General features: G+C 40.1%; 1 protein-coding gene across 4 annotated transcripts in view; it reads right to left on the reverse strand.

Annotated features, from left to right (window-relative positions):
* KIAA1328 (KIAA1328 ortholog) overlaps nucleotides 1-19,319 on the reverse strand; it is a 181,431-nt gene that overhangs the window by 37,238 nt on the left and 124,874 nt on the right. For all 4 annotated transcript variants that reach the window (XM_057408151.1, XM_057408148.1, XM_057408149.1 and 1 more), the window contains 2 exons: nucleotides 7,526-7,707; nucleotides 566-653 (listed from right to left, as the gene is read on the reverse strand). In XM_057408151.1, coding sequence (XP_057264134.1) covers nucleotides 566-653; nucleotides 7,526-7,707 — 270 coding nt within the window. The remainder of the gene's footprint in view (nucleotides 1-565; nucleotides 654-7,525; nucleotides 7,708-19,319) is intronic.

A 19,319-nucleotide genomic window follows, 5' to 3' on the forward strand; every position in this document is an offset into this window, starting at 1 on the left:
TGTCGTAAGTGTAACAACAATGCTGCTTTCTGTTTCTTCATTGGAGCAGAAGCGATAATGCTGCTTTTCCAGTGCGTTTATTGCAGATATATAGTATAATCAGGAATTGCTGACTTAATGTGATTTTGTTGCTTGTCATTAAACATAAAACAACTCTTGTACAAAACATTTTAAAAGAAATGCCATTTGATTAAATATGAGGGGGGTAAGTACAGGGGGATTAAGAACTTCAAGTGGATTTAAAAATCTAACAGGGGGTTAACACCATCCATTCAAATTATTTACAAATGTATTTAATGTGTCAGGACTTGGAACATAACATACTTTCTGTTCAAAATCTAAGCAAAATTAAAATGTTAGAACTTGGCATATTCCTGCTCTTCTTATTCTAACAAGTAATTTAAGGCATACTATAAATGTCAAAAGGATATTTTAGTTTTTAGTTTGTATTATCCAGCTCGTGCTAATATGAAATATCATAGAAATTCGGTTACTTCCGTGCATCTAGGAGAATTTGATGGTTGTGTTTGCAGAATTTTAAACCAGAGATTACCTAGTGACTTACTGTGAAATGTCATGCTGGATTGGGGATGTGCTGCTGCCTATCAGTATGGGAGATGTAGCTGCATCCTTCCTAGGTCCTGAAGTTGTCCCTGTGGAATGAAGTGAAGACAAGCCACATTATCAGAAGCTAGGAATTTTTGGACAGATGTTTTGTGATTATGCATTATTACAGAACACTGGGACTAAAAGTTGCAACACTTTTGGATTGCCATATATACAGTGAAATGGCAATCAGAGAATTTATCAGCTGACAGTAATGTCCATAGCATGCATTTCAGGATCACAGAGAATCAAATCTACAGAGTAAGTCACACTATACAGTCTCCATCTTGCTGCCCAAAGTTTGAGAGATGTGTTATCATTTCGTACAGTGGTTCACAGGATTCAGCTTGTTTCACAAATGCAGTTCTCATGACATGCTACAAGATGCTAACTTTCCAAGTGTAAATATCCCTGTAACAGTATTTTCTTCCAATAAAATAAAACTGTTCGTCCACTCCTTCTTTCCTCTACCCCAATAACTCCTGAATTACAAAGTATTCTACATTGAAAGGTGAAACCTGGAGGTCATATAGCAGAATCCTCCATTCAAAGCAGGGCCAACTAGACCAGGTTTAAGGCACTTGTCCAGTTAGATTTTGAATGTCTCCATTGATAGCAAACCAACCTCTCTGGACAGCTTCTCTGGTTCCAGTGTTTGACCATCCTCACAGCAAAAAAATGTTTGCTGTATAGCTGATCAGAATTTCTGGAGTTGTAACCTTCACCATCTCTCCCAACAACAGTCTGATTCCCTCTTCTCTAACACTCTCTCCTTAGATACCTGAAGAACTCAGAACACATGTGCTGCATCATCTCTGCACCCAGCTTCCTCACCCTCCCCCAGCAGTCATATGCTCCAACGCCCTGACTGTCCTGGTTCCCTCTGCTAGACTTCCTACAGCTTGTCAATGTTCTTGCACTGTGAAGCCCCAAACTGGGCGCAGCACTTTAGAGATACAGTCTCACCAGAGCTGATCAGAGGGCACGTGTCACTTCATCAAACTGATGACCAGAACGTTTCTCTTATGGCCTAGTATGAGGCTTGGCTACTCCAGCACACAGGCACACTGCTGACTCGTGTTCAACTTAATGTTCAGCAGGATGCTCAGCCCTTTTCCGGCAAAACTGCTTTGTGAGTTGCCCTGTTGGCCCTGTTACACGAGATTGGTCCAACCTTGTTGCAGAAACTGGCATTTCCCTTTGTTTAACCTAAGCAGGTTTCCGTCAAACCATCTTCCTAACCTGTAAGGTCCCTTGAACACTGTGCCCTACCCTGCAGCATAGTGACCACTTCCACAGTTGGTGTTATCTGCAAACTTGCTGAAGGTTCATCCTGTCCCACTGTCCAGGTTGTTAATGTTAAGCAATTAACCACTAGCAAGTGTCTGCCAGCTGGACCGATGACCACCCTTTGAGGCTGGTGGTACAGCCAATTTTCCACCTATCTTTCCACCTTTCACCCACCCAGCTGAGAATTGGGTTTTATAGATAGGATTTAGGTCAGACAACTTGCTTACAGGTAGTCAAAGGTAAGTGGAACACGCAGATTAGGAGTAATGTGAGCTACTATGCAAAAGCCTGTGAGTGTGGGCTTTTATATTCTAGCCTTATTAGTTCTGTCCAATCAACTTCACTTAACTAAATAGTAACTATAGGGAAATCTCCAAGTCTCAGCAAAAATTAAAGTCAAATCAGTATTTAGCTCTTTAAGTAATTCTGTCATGCCTAAATATTTCCCAGCTCTGTGAACAGAAACATTATCTACCATCCATGCTGAAACATGAAGCAACAAGGTTGTAATTCCAGCGTCAGTGCAAAATTTACGGATGTTCAAGAGATTACATACTGCATTAAGATTAAATACTGCATTAAGATGTATGTAAATACATACAATATTGTAAACCCACATGTTTAAAGGTGTGTTCCAGGGAGACTAACAAAAAAATACAATGGGTTCTTATTGCCCTCCTGTCATGCATTGTACTTCAGTACCATGCAGTGAAAAGATCTCGCCTTACAAAGAGTTAATTATCAGCGAAGGAACTCTTAGAAATATCATGGGGATATGTGTTGATTGTGTGTCCCTGGTAACTTGATAGTATGCCAATCCAGGATGAGAAGAGTGGGTATGCTTATAAAGACTGGAAGCCTCTTGCTTAGACTCTTGGCTTTAAGATCGAATAAGAGATATTTAGAAATCATTTCACATGACAGTGGAATGAGGCAGCTGGATTTTAAGAAAATAAGACCAAAGTAATAAAAACCTGGTGAGTAGGAGAATATATTCAATTCCTACTAAGAGAAAAGGCTGGCACACTGTCAACACACTACATTCATAGCGAAGTAGATGTATTTCTCTGAAAAACAAAATATATGAACTCGGAAGTGGCCAATACAGCCTCAAGGGGACTGTTCAGAGACCCAAGTCTGCAAATATTACCAGGTCTGGAAATGGAGTACAAGAAAAGGAACTAAGTCGGAATATACTGAGGCTGTTATGCTGCACAGATATAAAACAGGACTGGCAAAAAATCCTGAATAAATGCATACCTAAACAAAAAAATGTTTAAAAATACATCTTGACAAAGGCATGCAAGTCAACTGAGGCAAAAGAAACACCAAAGAGCAAGCAGGTCTATGAACATATGAAGATTAAATCAATAACGATTCCAAAGTGACCAAGCTACTAATAATTTTAAAATATGCTATGAGAAAAAAAATAACAAAAAGGAATATTGGCAAGTAGGAGATAATGAAGACCGTGTTGATGTATAATACCTGCCTATATAAAGCTGATTAAAAGACATTATCAGGGAAAAAAAAGATACAAATTCTTTAGTCTGAAGGATATATATTTCAGGGCTAAAGGGAATTAGTTAATGAATTTATGAAGTGACTGGTAATTATTTATGAAAAGTCATAGAGAACCGAGGTGATACAAATGACAGCAAATTAATTAGATTTGCAGGTGTTGGAAGACGGTATGAGACTGGAGACCTTGCAGATGATCTAGAGAAGCAAGAAACATGGAAAAAGAACAGACACATTCACCCTTGGTAAAAAAAAAAAAGGCTTATATATGGTGTGATAATCTGACAGCAATGGAGAGAACCTGGGGTAGCAAAGATTAGCAAAAAACAAACTAGATATAAGCTTGCAAGGCAAGCTATCCCAAAGCAATTATAGATGTCTTCTAAATGGTAATGTTAAAAATACTATTTTCAATTTGGTTAACTTGGTATGGGAATGATTTAAAATAGATTAAAGACTCATTCAAGAAAATTCAAATAGCTGTCTATTTCTACTTGAGGAACAGACAACTAAAACATGAAGAACATGGAGAAATACAGCAGTCCACATTTTGGAAGTGTAAACACTAAGAATGAAGAAATACATTTAAGGCTGGTTCCAGCAGTAATGGGATGCAAGTAAGCAAAGGGAAATCTAGGTTCATAATCATAAAATAAATCTTTATGAATTGAATAATACTAATATTCATAATACTTAACATTTATATAGTACTTCACATCTTCAAAGTGCTTCACTAATATTAACTAATTGCTCTGTTCAATTGTAGGGAAGAGTCTTCCCTCTAGGGAAGAAGTTCCAGATTCTAAATCCCAAAGAAGCTCTCTTAGAAAACCTACTGAAAAAACAGCCCCTGGAAAAGTATAGATTCTGTGAGCCAAAATAACTTTCCCTCCCTGGCCTTTTTCTTTTATATATGGAAAGGAAAGCTATGCATGCTATTCAATACCATGCAGATGCTATATCCCCCTAAAAGAAAGGGGAAAATTAGTTCTTTGTTTCAATGTAAAGGTATTTCAGGAAGTGTTGTGAAGAGGAAGACTTTAAACAAAAATGTAAAGAAGTGCCCAAAATTGCAGAACACAATGGATAGAATATAGTTTAGTTTCGCAACCTAGAAGTAAAATTTTCCAGGGCAGAAAGGAAGAGAAACACTTCTTTCTGTGCTCCAGTGCTTTTTAACCAGAGTTGTTAGATTTTAGTACAAATTGACATAGCTGGTGGTGACACCAATAAAAACAATTTACTGCTGGAAAGATCTAAGACTTCAGGATTTTTTCATCTATTTAAAGTTTTGTTGGTAAAACTAAAAAAGTTTGTCTAAAAGACAAAAGCACCTCCTAAAGCACAGGAATAAAATTTAAGGAGCAAATAGAAATAGGAGACAAAAAGCAACAGTGAGAATAAAAGCTGGTTGCCTAAGCTGATCCACTAAGCTTCTACCCTGAAAAGAGAGCAAAAGTGCCCCTTCCACTCCATGAGGTGATGGAAACAGGTTAACAATGTTCTTCTTGCTCTTCTCCCCATTACTAAACATCTGCAGGGAGAAACAAGTGGGTTTGGAACGTGAGCCTTCCAAACACCGCACTCAAAGTAAGCAAACAGTCCTGTGAACAGTAAAGCCTTCCACCATTCCAGCATGGGAATGTTTTCCTTTTATCTTCTCAAAATTCTAAGTCAGAGGTAGTTGAACACAAAAACCTGGTACAACTGCGTATGTCGCTGTGGGGGGACACTATCATAAGTTGCACCATAGCCCGGATATACCCACCATTCCCAGTGGTACAAAGAGATTACACAGTGAGCCCAAAGACCCACATCACTACTGGCACTGCACTAAGGTGTGCCTGGAGAGAGTCCCCATCCTGAAGAATATACAGTTTAAATAGAATAGAAAAGAAAGATCAAGGCATGAGAAAAATAAACCTCTGTAGCAAAAGGTTAGCATTTGACTCTCAAGAAGCTTTCAGTGGACATGTTTCTGTATACAGTGTCCAGCACTGCTGTTTTCTGATCAAAAGGCCACCTTAAGGTATGGGGCTAAATAATATTGAGTTTCATTCCTCAAGATGTTGTCTTGTTGACTTCATTGCCCTTTCCCACATCACATGGCTTAGCTAGAGAGCTGAGGTAAACACACTGCAGTAGTGGGATCCAAGATACCCAGGCTTGCTGGTTCAGCACTCTGACACAGTAAGGCAAACACCATACTGTTATAAATTACACCACAGTAAACAGTGTTAGCATCCCTTATTTTGTTTTTGCTAGATCCTTTATAATTGCTTCCCAATAAAACAATAAATTCTGACGCAGAAATCCCAGGTCAGCAACAGATGGGAAGATCCAGAAGAAACAAGGACAGAGGCAGCTATGTCCAGAGCTAACTGGAATTAAGAAACTTAACATTGTGCCCCGGTGATATCCAAAGATGGAAAAAATACTTTAGAAGTATATGTGTATGCTTGTTAAAGAAGTCCAAACATATAACAGAAGGAAGCCAATTAAAAAGATACTAAATACAGAAGACTCAACTTCAGTGATTAGTGCTAGGTAATTTGCCTTGTGATAAACAAGCCATTCAAATCAGTAATAGACCTCAGGTTGTTCCACAGCTTGAAAGCATTTCTCTGAAATTTATCTGGTATCACAGCAAGTGCCAATGTTTGTAAGTTAAATTTTGCCACACAGCTCTACATCTTCAAAGCCAGAAATCCCAGTAAGTGTTTGCGAAAGACACCCACCATCTTCAGACAATATGCTGACCACTACAATCACTAAATCAGCATATGTGCAGCTCAATTGTTATGTGCAATAGCATGGTGCAGCTTGTAACTTCTCCTAAGTACTACAAAATGAAATGAATGAAGAACAGGCCAGCTTGGATTTTTTTCCCTAAATCTATGGCAAATAAATTACCTTTTTGGAGACTATCCCTATCCAAGGAACAAAACCCATCATCCAACTGTGAAAAATCTCAATTTCATCACTACACTATTGAGAAGGAGGGGGAGAAGGAAGAGGGAAAGAGAAGAAAAAAATAATGATAGCTAAAAAAAAACCATAAAAGAAAACCATCAGTGAAAATTGCCCCTGAAACTTTGCAGAATTGTAACGGCTTTCTCTTGCTTAAATTGATTGGTGTAGCAATGTTATAAAATGACTATTAGGATTCATTGTGCACAACAGAAAGTGTGAAATGTCAGCAGACTATACAGCAAAAGTAATGGGTCCTGAACCCCTGTTAGTCAAAAATGATTTTGTTTCAAATTAGAAATTGATTTTTTTGGACACAAGCCCTTTACAGGCTTCCAACTTTTGTAGCTGTGCCTTGGAAGAGATTAACCTCAGCCACTGTTTGGGTCCAGGCTGATGATACCCTTTTGAAAGTTTCTTCACAGGGACTGCTTTTTAATGTTGGTACAGTCTTAACCAATAACACAAGTTATTTGTTCCTTTGAGAACTGCACCACATTTCTTCTCATTTTGCCATTTTCTTTATTTTTATGCTGACATGTACAGCTAACTGGCTGACAAGTTAAAATAAAAAAAAAAAAAGGTAGCTCATAATTGAACCAAGGATTATGTTCAAGGCTCAGCAGCGAAACATCCAAGCTGCTTTTGTTCCCAACCCTTTCTAAGAAAGACTGCTTCTCTGCTCCTTAAGTGGAGGTACTAAGCCAAGGGCAGGATAGATTCTAGCTGTACAGACAACCCTGTGAGGCAAAATATGAGGTTGTGATGGTGGACCCATTACTTGGGGAGGAAAAGAATACGAAGAAGATTACATTTCATGAGCAAGCCCCACTGCACTTATTCTCTCTGCTTGCTGGGAAAGGAAAAGAATTGTTGAAGTAGCTTTTTGAGATTAAAGGGCTATTTTTCTCCTTTCCATCAGGAACACCAGCCAAGAAGATCACTTGTTATTTACAAGGCTTTCTATGCGCTTTATTATTTTAAATGTAGCTCCCTTCTCTCGGGTTGTTTTAAGCCACTTGCAATCCTTTCCTTCTGATTGTGCATTTTACTGATAAGCTCTTGAATCCTATATCTGAAATTTCTAAAATGCCATCAGCACACTCATGGCCCCACAATACAGTGTGCTTCCCCTTACCTTTCCTTGACTTGGTGCCTTCCCTCTTGGTTTGCACAAGAAGGGTTCTCTCATCTTGCATGTTTGCACCAAACCCAATCATTTTCTTCCCCAAACTACTCCCACCACTTCCTGGTGTTCTGGAGGCTTTGTTCACTGGAGGTGTCCTTGGAAAATAATCTTCACGTTTCGACACTGGCACACTGGGGGAAAGAAAGATCATGGAGTTACATGATGCATTCAGACCTTTCAATGCTGCACACAGCCCTCTCCCACATTTTCACTCCTTGGAAGCATTAGGTCCTGTATTTCCTGAATTGTTTGGACAGGGCAAGTGGGATGAAGATACAGAAAGGACTTTGTCCAGCACAGCGGAGCAAGGTTGGAAGAAACAGTAACTAAAAAAATGCTCACTTTGCGAAGAGGAAATAGAGAAAATTAAGTGAAGAGAAGCCATGGAGCCATGGTTTGCAACAGGGAAGCAGATCATAAAATGATAGAATTGTTTAGGTTAGAGAAGACCTGTAAGATCACTAGGGCCAACCAGGAAGACAACACTGCCAAGTCCACCACTAAACTATGTCCCTAAGCACCACATCTACATGCTTTTTAAATATCACCAGGATGGCAATACCTCCATTCAAGAAGAAAATAAATGAGATACAAAAGGAGATGAGATGAATGAACAGAGCTACCTGTAAGCAGGAGAGAGAATGTATGAACAAACTGGTGCAAGAGTATTTGGTGAAGCAACTGCAGCAGTTTAAGAAAAGAAGGCTAACCAAAACCAGTATGGCTACAGATGATCTTCAGCACAAGATCATAAACACAGCACAGACAGCACCAGGAGGCAAATCTGGTGGTGTGGAGCAAGCAGTTGTGGAAGACGGGAGCCTGTGGAGACCCATCTTTCCCTCAGCGAAGACAACCTGCTTTCAAATTCTGCCATCTTGAAAACAACTACCGCTTTAAATGAGGATTCCCAACATATGTCATTAGCCCCCACACCGTCATAAAAAAAAGCACTTAAAAACACATACAAAAAGAAAACTTTGGATTATCCCCATGAAAAAATACAATTCAACCCAAGATAATACTGCTCTACTTGCAAACATGGAAGTGACATACAGCTTTCCTACGTTAACAGAAGATTAAACAAATCATTTTCCTGTTTAAGCACCAATTTTACATGGGCAACCCAAAGACTACCACTGAGTTTGTGTTATTTGGGGTACAGCTTTGTGAAGGCTCATTCACAAGAAACTTTTATCTGAAAGCTTACACTATGAAGTTACTGTACATGTGAAGGAAAACGCAGGTATTTGATGTTCCCCTCAGAAAATGATAGCTAAATTAAGTTTCAAATCAATGTGCTGTATAAGCCATTGTTTAATAGGGCCCACTGCGCCTGTTGGACAATTAGTATTACTCCTGTATTATTAATGCAGAACAGTATCTAATGGTTTATGACCTGTAATAACTGGCTGAAGTGTTGGATAAAACTTCTCTGAATAACCTCCGTTTACTTCAGGGCTTCAAACTGTGGCCACTAATAATGTTGCAAAGTGTTATTAAAATTTATGGCGACTAAATTAGTATCTTATTTGAATTATATGAAATTATTAACCTACTAATTCCTGCAACCCAGCCAGAAGTGGGGTTAGACCCTAGTAAATGTCTGAAGAGGCTTAAAGGTGCAATACTTGACCAGATTTCTCTGATAATACAGGACTTGACATTGCATTTGCCTGTACTTGGATGATTAGCAGTATTTAAAACACAATAAGGTTGTCATTATTTAGATGCTTTCTGAGTTTTTAAAGTACGTTTAATTACAACCTTCAGATCTTCTGTGAACACAGTGACCTTTGGCTTGTGGATGAGGAAGCAATTATTCCACTTTTTCGCTGTGATACCTTTTACACGGTGCAGTTACTTCTAGAATACTGAGTTCTGGTTTAAATGATGCTAAGGCAGAGACAATTCAAAGAGGAACAGACACTAAGAAGTTACAGAAGGTAATTTATGAAGGAATAACAAAAACAAGTGTATTTGCTCTTATAGATCACTAAACAATTAATAACAACCTCAACAAACACCTAATCTGAGAAATGTGCATACCAAGAAGAGAAAGGGATAATGGGGAGAGATACAAAAAACCAGTAATTAACGATGTACCAAAATTAAACAAAGAAAACATAAGGGGGGTTTTGTATGTCTATTTCAGAACATAGTTACTCATTCACCTGTGGAATAATCAGTAAGATAAGTGATGTGACTCCTGCCATCTTGAAAATTTAAACTAACATATGGTCCAAAGGGATCAGTTACGCATAGCTAGACAGATTAAGTGACGAAACAGTTCCTTCTCTATTTTCAAATTCAGCAATCCATTGTATCACTCAAATGCAGTGTGGTTTGTTGGACTTCCTGCAAGGCACCATGATATCCGATTAATCTTCGTGCTATTCCCTGGAACTACACAACAGAGAAGACTGTCTAAATAAAGACCTTATTAACCTACCTAGCCTACATACTAAGGCAGAAGTTGCAGAGTGGCATGGACAGTCTCATCACTGCTGCTTCTTTATGAATATCCAAGTACATCACCAACAAAGCAAAACACACCTTGAATGCTTTTTTTCCATTTTGTCTGTGCCTCATATCGCGATATCCCCGCTGAGCATGAATGGCAAATTTTAAATGTCATTCAGGACCCATTGAATACTGCTAGTATTTGCATTCCTTAAAAAGTAGAAAAACATTAACCTTTTGTTTTATTGAATTAAAATGCCATGGAAATGCTGATGTAGTCTTCAGAGACTGAAATACTTTTACAAAGAAGAATAGCTGTCATTTATTAGACACAAAGAACAATTACTTGATAGGATGCTTTCTGACAAAAAGCAGATTGGTATTCTCATCATAGAAAAGGCATTGTAAAAAAACCCAGCACAGACCTCTGAGACTTGAATAATTTAAAGCTGCATTTGGTGCAATTTGAATTTTTCTTTAGGGAGGCAAAGTTAAATACCTTTAATTTGTTCTAATTATTTCAAATTTGCAAGTTAATTATGGCTGATCATTAAATAACAAAAAGGACTATCGTCTCCATAGAGTTTTACCTCCTACCCTCTGCATTACTTAAGCTAGATTTTAGTATGCATGAATTAACTTTCTAAATAATCACACGGTTTGACTAAATGGCTCAGTAAAATGAGCTCTGATCCTCAGAATAAGCATTAATGGACATTAGAAAGGCTACTGGGACCCATGTTACTTACATTATAAGTATTTTTAATGGGGTCTTATTTACTAATCTTTATGTACTGTTCAAGTTAGGGCACCATATAGATACATTATTCTGCTTTAATAGAGGAAAGTCAGTTCTTCAAGATACTAAAACAAATGTCCATTTAGAACCAACTAAATTCATTTTTAAATTCATGCAGGAAAACTCTGATAGAATTTAACTTGTTTTAGCTGCTCATCCTGATGAATCAATCCAACATAATGGTAGCCTTGGTCTGCAAATGGAGTTTTACAGATCTATTGAATCGCTAAGCAACTCAAGCAGCTGAGACTCTTGCCAGAGAGCAGCATTTACTATCAGCATGTGTACACCCACGAGGTTTCATCTCTTCCCTGCTCCGTGGGATCTCAGGCATCAATCCCAAATTTGGATACTCACCTTTCACTGAACTCTGATCTTTTCCATGCATTTTCCAGTGTTAGATCAGTGGCATCCACAAAACATGAATATATTATAACTAGTCAGAAACCCAAACCACAAGGCAATTCATGCCTCCAGTATGTATGTTCAACAGATGGCTGCCTTAATGGTACCCTACTGCACCCTGTTGAGGCAAGGGTTTAAGAGTTTAACCATTATCAAACTAACAGATTGCCATGGTGGGTTAACTCCAAAAGCAAACATGTTGGAATGTTATTTTCCTGTTCTGCAATTTCTGTTTTAAAAATAAAATAATTAACAGTTCATGTGTGCAATCTGCTGCAATTATATCAGGCCAAGAATGCATAACACTTAATGATGCAAAACTGGTGATAAGTAGACAACCCAAGCAATACGTTTTTGTAGGTGGAACATGAATTGCCATTTCAGATGCAGTCTGACAAACAGGCTGAAAATTGCTTCTCCTCCCGCCCCACACTTTGGCTGGGAGAATGTTCAGCCAGATCAGTTTCCAGAGTCAGCTCAGTATAAAGCAGCAGTTTCACAAATGCTGGGACAAAGAAGAAGGTGTCAGTATACCATGGGATCTTCTTTTCAGCAGGGGTCCAAATTTGGATCAGTTTAAATCAAGTTACCAAAGCACACTATTGAAAACCACCAGTTCCAAACTGGGACTGTTTGTGAAGTTGGCTGCCTGCACGGCAAATAGAAAAATATTTGTGAGTGGAAAAGAAGGACTATAGACTCTGGATGTGTGGATCTAAAAAGCAGCAACAGTGGTCTCCTGCACAACCGCAACTTTTTCAGTCCACTCAAATGTACTGTTACTCCACATAAGCTCCCACTTCCAAGGGCCTCAGATATTTCAGGTGTTTTTTTTCCAACAGTGTGTCACGTAGGGCAGTGTGATTATCCTAATCCACAAAGCAAAGATCATAAGAAACTGATGCAGTAAAGGTGCAGGACCCCTGGACAGCAAGCAGGTCAGCAGAAGCAGAAGACAACCAGAACCTACCCCAAACACTCAACTCACTGAGAGACACCTGAAATTGGTGCATACACCACGTGTGTTTGCTGAGAGCTAATTATGAGGAAATCCCTGACAAGAGGTAGAGCTCACGGCCCTTGTTAGCAGATCTCGACCTGCAACCTGGAGTCCTCCTCATAGGGGACACAGCTTGCCCTTTCTTTCCAATGGAGCTGGGGAAAAACACATCCAGATGTACAAGCCAGCAGAGAAGAGGGAGATTGCTCCAATCACTACTGCTTTATGTAGGCTAAGCAAATATACAGGATGGCTGAGTAGAGCTGGAAGGGAGGCAAGAATTGCAAGTGAGGAGGAGAAGCACACCATGAACTTCTGGGCAGTCTCTCATCCCTGAATGCCATTGCCCTTCCGCTCCCTGCGGCATAACCAGTCTGCTCACATCAGCAGATTAATCACCTTAAAACATATTGTTAAAAATCTAAAGCCTACCACACTGCAACATACAGTGCTTGAATGAAAAAATTCTGAGCTCAACATTTTTCTCCTCCTTTAAAACGCAGGGAAAAAAAAAAAAATCTTATTCTAATACAGACCTTGAAGGCCAGATACAAGCCTAAAGTGAGATTTCATGGGCCAATTATGAAACCTGGCATTTTGAGACTTATGTTAGATGCATCAGCATGTTAATGACGCTGCTGGGATCCAGTGCATGATAATAAGAAACAGATGCTTTCCTTGCTAGACCGAATGATCACTTACAGTTTCACGAACATAGACTCCAGAATAGTTTGGGTTGGAGGGCACCTTTAAAGGTCATCTAATCCAGCTGCCCAGCCCTGAGCAGGGACACCTTCCATTAGACCAGGTTGTTCTGAGCCCCGAGCAGCCTGACCTGAACAACCCCAACCCTCTCAGCCTTTCCTGATAGGAGACTTGTTTCAGCTCTGAGGTCATGTTTGTGGCCCACCTCTGGACTCACTCCAGGTCCATAATCTTCAGGACTGAGTCCATCTCCTTTCTCATGCATTTTCTAGGCAAAAGGCAGGAGGGCAGGGACAGGTGTGAGAGCACCTCAGCAGCCAGTGAGCATCCCGGAACTGAAATATAAGTATTATCAAATCTGCTTGTAACAAAAAGACTTTTCATCACAGAAAATAGACAGTGATTACCTACAATCTACATGTTATTATGCACACAGTATATTGCTGGGGAGTGATACAGAGCTTTCCTCTCTCACAGTCCTTTTCAGGCTCAGCGACCTCAAATCCAGCAATACCTGTGCCTGTATCAGGTTTCTCTATTGGCTTTTTTTTCCCTGTTGGAACTGTCTCTCCTGGACCTGCTGCATTAGGTTTACTTTTCTCTTATCTTGAAGGAGTTACATTGGTAAAAAAGTTTTCCATATATCAAGCTGCACCAGGGTCAGTAATCCATAGCATGGCTTCTCTAGACCATTCTTTCAGAGACCAGTTCCTTCCCCATTCCCTCAGTGACTGGTGCTTAGACATTTCATTCCACCAGCAAGAACTGAGGCCACATATGCTCTTAATTAGCAATGACCTATTAGATCATACCAGCCAGAGGTGAAACTTTGGCCTCATTGAATCAATCAGAATACTGCCTTTATCTTCAATGAAGTCAGGACTTCACTTAATATACACAGTTAGAGGTCCATTTGTAGCAAGTACTAAGCTAAATTCCACCTAAAATTATATTCTTGCCTTTGAAGCCCTGTCCTCATTCTGCTTCAAGTTAGCTATATTTCAGCTCCCCACCAGAATCTTTCTCACATATCTTAGTTTTCCTAATAAACAGCAAAATGAGCTTTGATTATTTTTCTCCCCTCTTTTCTGAATCTGAAGAAAATTCTAACATAAAGGTTTTCAGACAGTCATAGGAAAATGGCCACAGAAAACAGACTGGCAAAGCTACAGCAGGACAAAATGCTGTGATTGTGTGTTTGGCCTTTCTTATAGAGCAGAGCAGAGCAGCTGTCGTTCCAGCAAGCAGTGCTGTCAGCCTTCACAAAAGAAAGTCATGTAAATGTCAACTCATAGGTATAAAAACAATCCTTCAAAACAGCGTCTGTATATCTGAAAAGCCTGCCTAGCTGTCACCAGTGAAAGTACCATAAGGAATGATGCAAAATCCTGTTTAGGACAAAGTTTTTGAACTAAATCCAAACTTCCCCAGTAGATCAAGCTGCATCACCCTCTCCTTCAAAAGGAGAATCACATGCTCATCAGCAAGTGAATGCCTGTCTCAGTGCCTTATCCAGCATCACTACTGTCTGGCTGAGAGCCAACCACATTCAAAGGTGCCCATCGAAATGCCATATGCAAGCTATCTCCTGAACAAACATCCCCCAAATTAGATTCCAATTTGGTTGTGATAAAGGCATAGAAGAACAATGCATCATCCCTTCTCAACTTGACTCAGCCAGGACAAAACACTTCACAGCACTGGGCTGCACTGCAAAAAAAGGCTGTAGATGAACTGCTGCTGCAGGGATCAGTCCGAGCCTGCAGGTGGCCTGGTTGGTGCAGGAGTCCTTATGTTTTCCTTCACTGAGACTCCTCGTACAGAAGCACTCTCTCCTCCATAGGTGTTTTCAGACAGGATGATAGGTGTTGATAACAGAAGCTTTCAGTAAATGAGCAGCAATTGCTTTTTCTGATCACGGATCACATCATGGAGCAGTCATTTGCTAAGATAAATGGCAATGTAGCAAAGGAGGGACACAGTAAGAGTTGGAAAGTAGGTACTCTCAGGGTTTCCAGTGTGCCCTACTAACAAGGCATTTTGAAGAGATGCCTAATTGGAGCAAAAGATATTTAAGATTGCACTCTTGCGTGCAGGTATTATGAAGAGTTACATATGCATGGACAATTAAGAGTTTTGGAGGATCCTGTAGTGCCTATATGCGGACAGAAGAGTTATAAAAGACATACCATCTACAGCTGCTTCTGTTCACTGACAAAGTTGCACTTGATAGGTGCTAACTTTCAGTACTCAGGATATATTATCATCCCTGGTTTCTAAGTGGGGAAACACAGGAACATAAAAGTTACAAACGTCTCACACTGATAGCAATGAAAATTAGCAACCACTAACCTTGGCAAATACACACAAGGATCGTGAAATGACCTTCTAGGTCACTGACAGCTCCCCTGGTATCAGGGAACAATTTTCATACACACATCAAATTCCAGGAGATTCAGAGCAGCCCTGCAGAGAAGGACTTGGGGTTTTGGTCGATGAGAAAATGAACACGAGCCAGCTTCAGTGTGCGCTCGCAGCCCAGAAAGCCAACTGTATCCTGGGCTGCATCAAAAGGAGCGTGACCAGCAGGTCAAAGGAGGCGATCCTGCCCCTCTGCTCTGCTCTTGTGAGACCTCACCTGGAGTATTGTGTGCAGTTCTGGTGTCCTCAACATAAAAAGGACATGGAACTGTCGGAACAAGTCCAGAGGAGGCCACGAGGATGATCAGGGGACTGGAGCACCTCCTGTATGAAGACAGGCTGAGAAAGTTGGGGCTGTTCAGCCTGGAGAAGAGAAGGCTGCGTGGAGACCTCATAGCAGCCTTCCAGTATCTGAAGGGGGCCTATAGGGATGCTGGGGAGGGACTCTTCATTAGAGACTGTAGTGATAGGACAAGGGGTAATGGGTTAAAACTTGAACAGGGGAAGTTTAGATTGGATATAAGGAAGAATTTCTTTACTGTAAGGGTGGTGAGGCACTGGAATGGGTTGCCCAGGGAAGCTGTGAATGCTCGTGGTGTTCAAGGCCAGGTTGGACAGAGCCTTGGGTGGCATGGTTTAGGGTGAGGTGTCCCTGCCCATGGCAGGGGGGCTGGAACTAGATGATCTTAAGGTCCTTTCCAACCCTAACTATTCTATGATTCATAATAAACACAATTACAGATTTTTTCTGTTCTGTTTTTCTGAGGCTGCTGCTCCTGAGTCTGATTTGTGTAATGATTACTGAAACCAATATGGGAGCACCCTTACAGGACCCATCTTTTCCCATGAAAATGCTGTCCTCTTATTTTAAGCACAGATTACTATTAGCTTTTAGGGTTACATAGGTATGTTTCCGTCAAAGTCTTACAAATCCTGGGACTAGTGAATCTGGAGACTAATGCTTTTCTTAGTCCAAAAAAAGACATCAAAGGCTTAGGGTGTTGGCACAGGCTAAGTCCAGGTACAAGGCACGTGATACCAACAGGCCTCCTCACACCACACTGGCTCCTCACACCACAAACCTGAAGTGGAATTTTATAGTGATTCTTGTTTTATAGTGATCTAAACCAATGACATACTAGAATATAGCCAGGTCTGCAACTATAAATACACATGGCATCCTAAATGCTCACCTACTAGGGCCTTGTCTTTTAAAATGGTGTCATACACTACTCCTATGTAGTAGTGTCATGCACTACTCCTGTTGGAAACACCCCTCCAGATGCATCTTCAGACTTCCTCAGCTTTTTTTCCATGATTAAATCATATCTGTATGACATGGTCAATCTACGATTAAGGAGTGTATTAATGATTTACTACTACACTAGTACTCATGTTTATTATATTGCTTAGTAAAATGAAAACACTGAGATTGTTTATTGATCTGCTTAAAATAAAAATAAAAATTAAAATCTTATAGCCCAAAAAGAAGTAAATAAAGAAGTTAGACTTTGAACTTTATTCAACTTGGTGGATTACCATACCCAGATGTAGATTTGACAAAGTAGCTCTTGATAAAGACTTAAAATATCACTTCTGGCCACTTCAACTGCCTTAAATCCAGTGAAATTACATATTTCACGAGCATGTTTGATGGCTAGTGACTGAAAAAAACAGGTATTTATGGCAAGTGCAATACAGATTTAGATGCCTAACTGATGGCATAGAACTCTGAAAACCAGGGCCTGGGCCCCACAAAACACAACACACTAAAGATGTCCTTTCATTGCTTGGATTTTACATGAATGTGCAGCACCAATGACTATTGACTCAACCAGGATGTTTATGGAACAGTTCTAACACATTTTTGTACTCTTATATTCAGGAAATAAAGAGATAGAACTGAAACCAGACAGAAAACTGCCTCACTAAGGAGCACGTATCAGTGAGATACATTTTGAGATGCTCTGATATCCAGCATCAAGGGAAGCTACAAAGGGAAGAAATCCTGGCATGAGGCTGTATGCAGGGAAGGTGTGGGCTCTGTCCAGATCCTGTCCTATCGGTTACCTGCCCCAGACACTGAATGTGACAAATACTCCATGTACTTTTGTTAGTCCAGATATAAGCAATTCTTCCCATCTTGGATCTACTGCTACCGGTTAGGCCCTGGGAATCTACTTTTGCACCAGTCTGTTACAACCTGTTTGGAAATGTCTGTCCAGCACTGGTGTCACCAGTGCCACTTTGACACTGTGACATGGGTTTAGAGGCTTGCATTATTTGCGTTGCCAAACCACCTCAGTCCTACTGAGTACAGCCAGCATGTAAATTCAGCCAACCTCTCAGAGATATGGTTTTCTCAAAAAAGTATGCAAGATGTAGATGGAGGTTAAGGTAGCGCAAAGTTAAAAAGAAAAAGGGATTAACTACGCATCAATCAAACAGAAGTTTTGTAGTTACACAAAGAGATGAAGCCTGGCACTACTGACATAGTTAGATACTTGCTTATTGTCTTATTTCAAACTCGTGTGCTAGAAGGCATACGTAAACTTCTCAACATGGAAGAGCTGATTTGTCACTGCAGTTGAGATCTCTCCCTAGATCACTGGTAATATTTTTTGAGCATGATTTGTGTTTTAGGTAGGCTTTACCAGGCAGAGAACATCCCTGTGGTCAGTCAGAAGAGATGCATTAGGTTGAAACTCATCAAATTAGGATTGAGGGTGGTGAGGAAAAATAGCACTCAAACTCGAAAAAACATCTCGGAAAAATAGTTTAAAAAAAGACCTAAAGAGGTAAGAGGTGAAACAAGAAAGACATGATCAGGACAGAACAGAGGCAGAAGTCACCATGATATGACTCAGTGGTTGCAAAAGCCAGAAAGAGCTAGGTTATGTGGTAGGAGCACAGGGCTGAAAGTTCATGCAGCACAGCACTGAGTCCCAGGTAACTGGAGGAGTAAAGGTGCTAGAGAAAACAAAACAAGAAACAAAATAAGAACAACTTTGTGACTTTCTGCAGAGCCCTACAGATTGATACTGTAGACAAGCCTCCAAGGAGGGTCTTGGAGAAGCAACAGTGGCAAGATCTGAATAAGTAGCCAGGATACCCATTTGGAAAAATTATTTTGAAGGAGGAGAATGAACATTAAGCAGTCAAAGAATACATTAGTTAAGGTGCAAGACGAAGGATTAGATCAAAGGATCCTGTTTTAACTGTTGACACACTGAAGGCATGTCTTTGCTGCAAAGGAGAAGGAAGCTGCAATAGCTGTCTGTAGATGAGATGCGTACAGGAGAGAGTGATCCCCAGGTTATGAGTCTGAGTGACAGGGAGGATGTGGCGTTATCAAAATCAGAAGTGAAGAGAGATTCAGCAGCAGAAGTAAGAAGTTCTGTTTTGGCCAGATTAGGAATGATCTGAAGGCAAAACAACCAGGATTATGTGTCAGGGAGGCACTCAGATATGCAAGACTAGACGGAACAGAGCAGAGGCTTTAAGAGTTATTGGCAGGAAGACGATAGCCAAATTCGTGTAACTGGATGTTGTCACCCAGGGACATGGGTACAGAAATCTCCAGGCAAATCAAGGAGTGACTAAATCCTTTCCCTGCCACCTCACAGAGGTTTCTACCTAGTTCCAAAAGAAATTATCTAAAATAGTGCTGCAAAAACATGCATGAAAAAAACCCTGTCTCTCTATAAAATCTAAAGATCATACTGTTTCTAAAATTAGGGCAACCACTAAATGAAAGTTAACCCGAACAATAACTTTAGCTAAACTTCAGGTCACATGCATTTAATATAATGAGATGAAGAATATGAAAAGGCCATTCATAATGGAATTCATCGAGTTAGGAATGCCATGCTTAGCTGCCTTATAACATATAATTAATGATCCTATAAAAATCCAGCAGTATGAACTCTCCCGACTGCCCGCAGAACTGT

The sequence above is a fragment of the Pezoporus wallicus genome, unplaced genomic scaffold, assembly GCF_028554395.1.
Source record: "Pezoporus wallicus isolate ANWC-B61680 ecotype Strahan unplaced genomic scaffold, APGP_CSIRO_Pwel_v1 contig_6996, whole genome shotgun sequence".
Classification (NCBI taxonomy): domain Eukaryota; kingdom Metazoa; phylum Chordata; class Aves; order Psittaciformes; family Psittacidae; genus Pezoporus; species Pezoporus wallicus.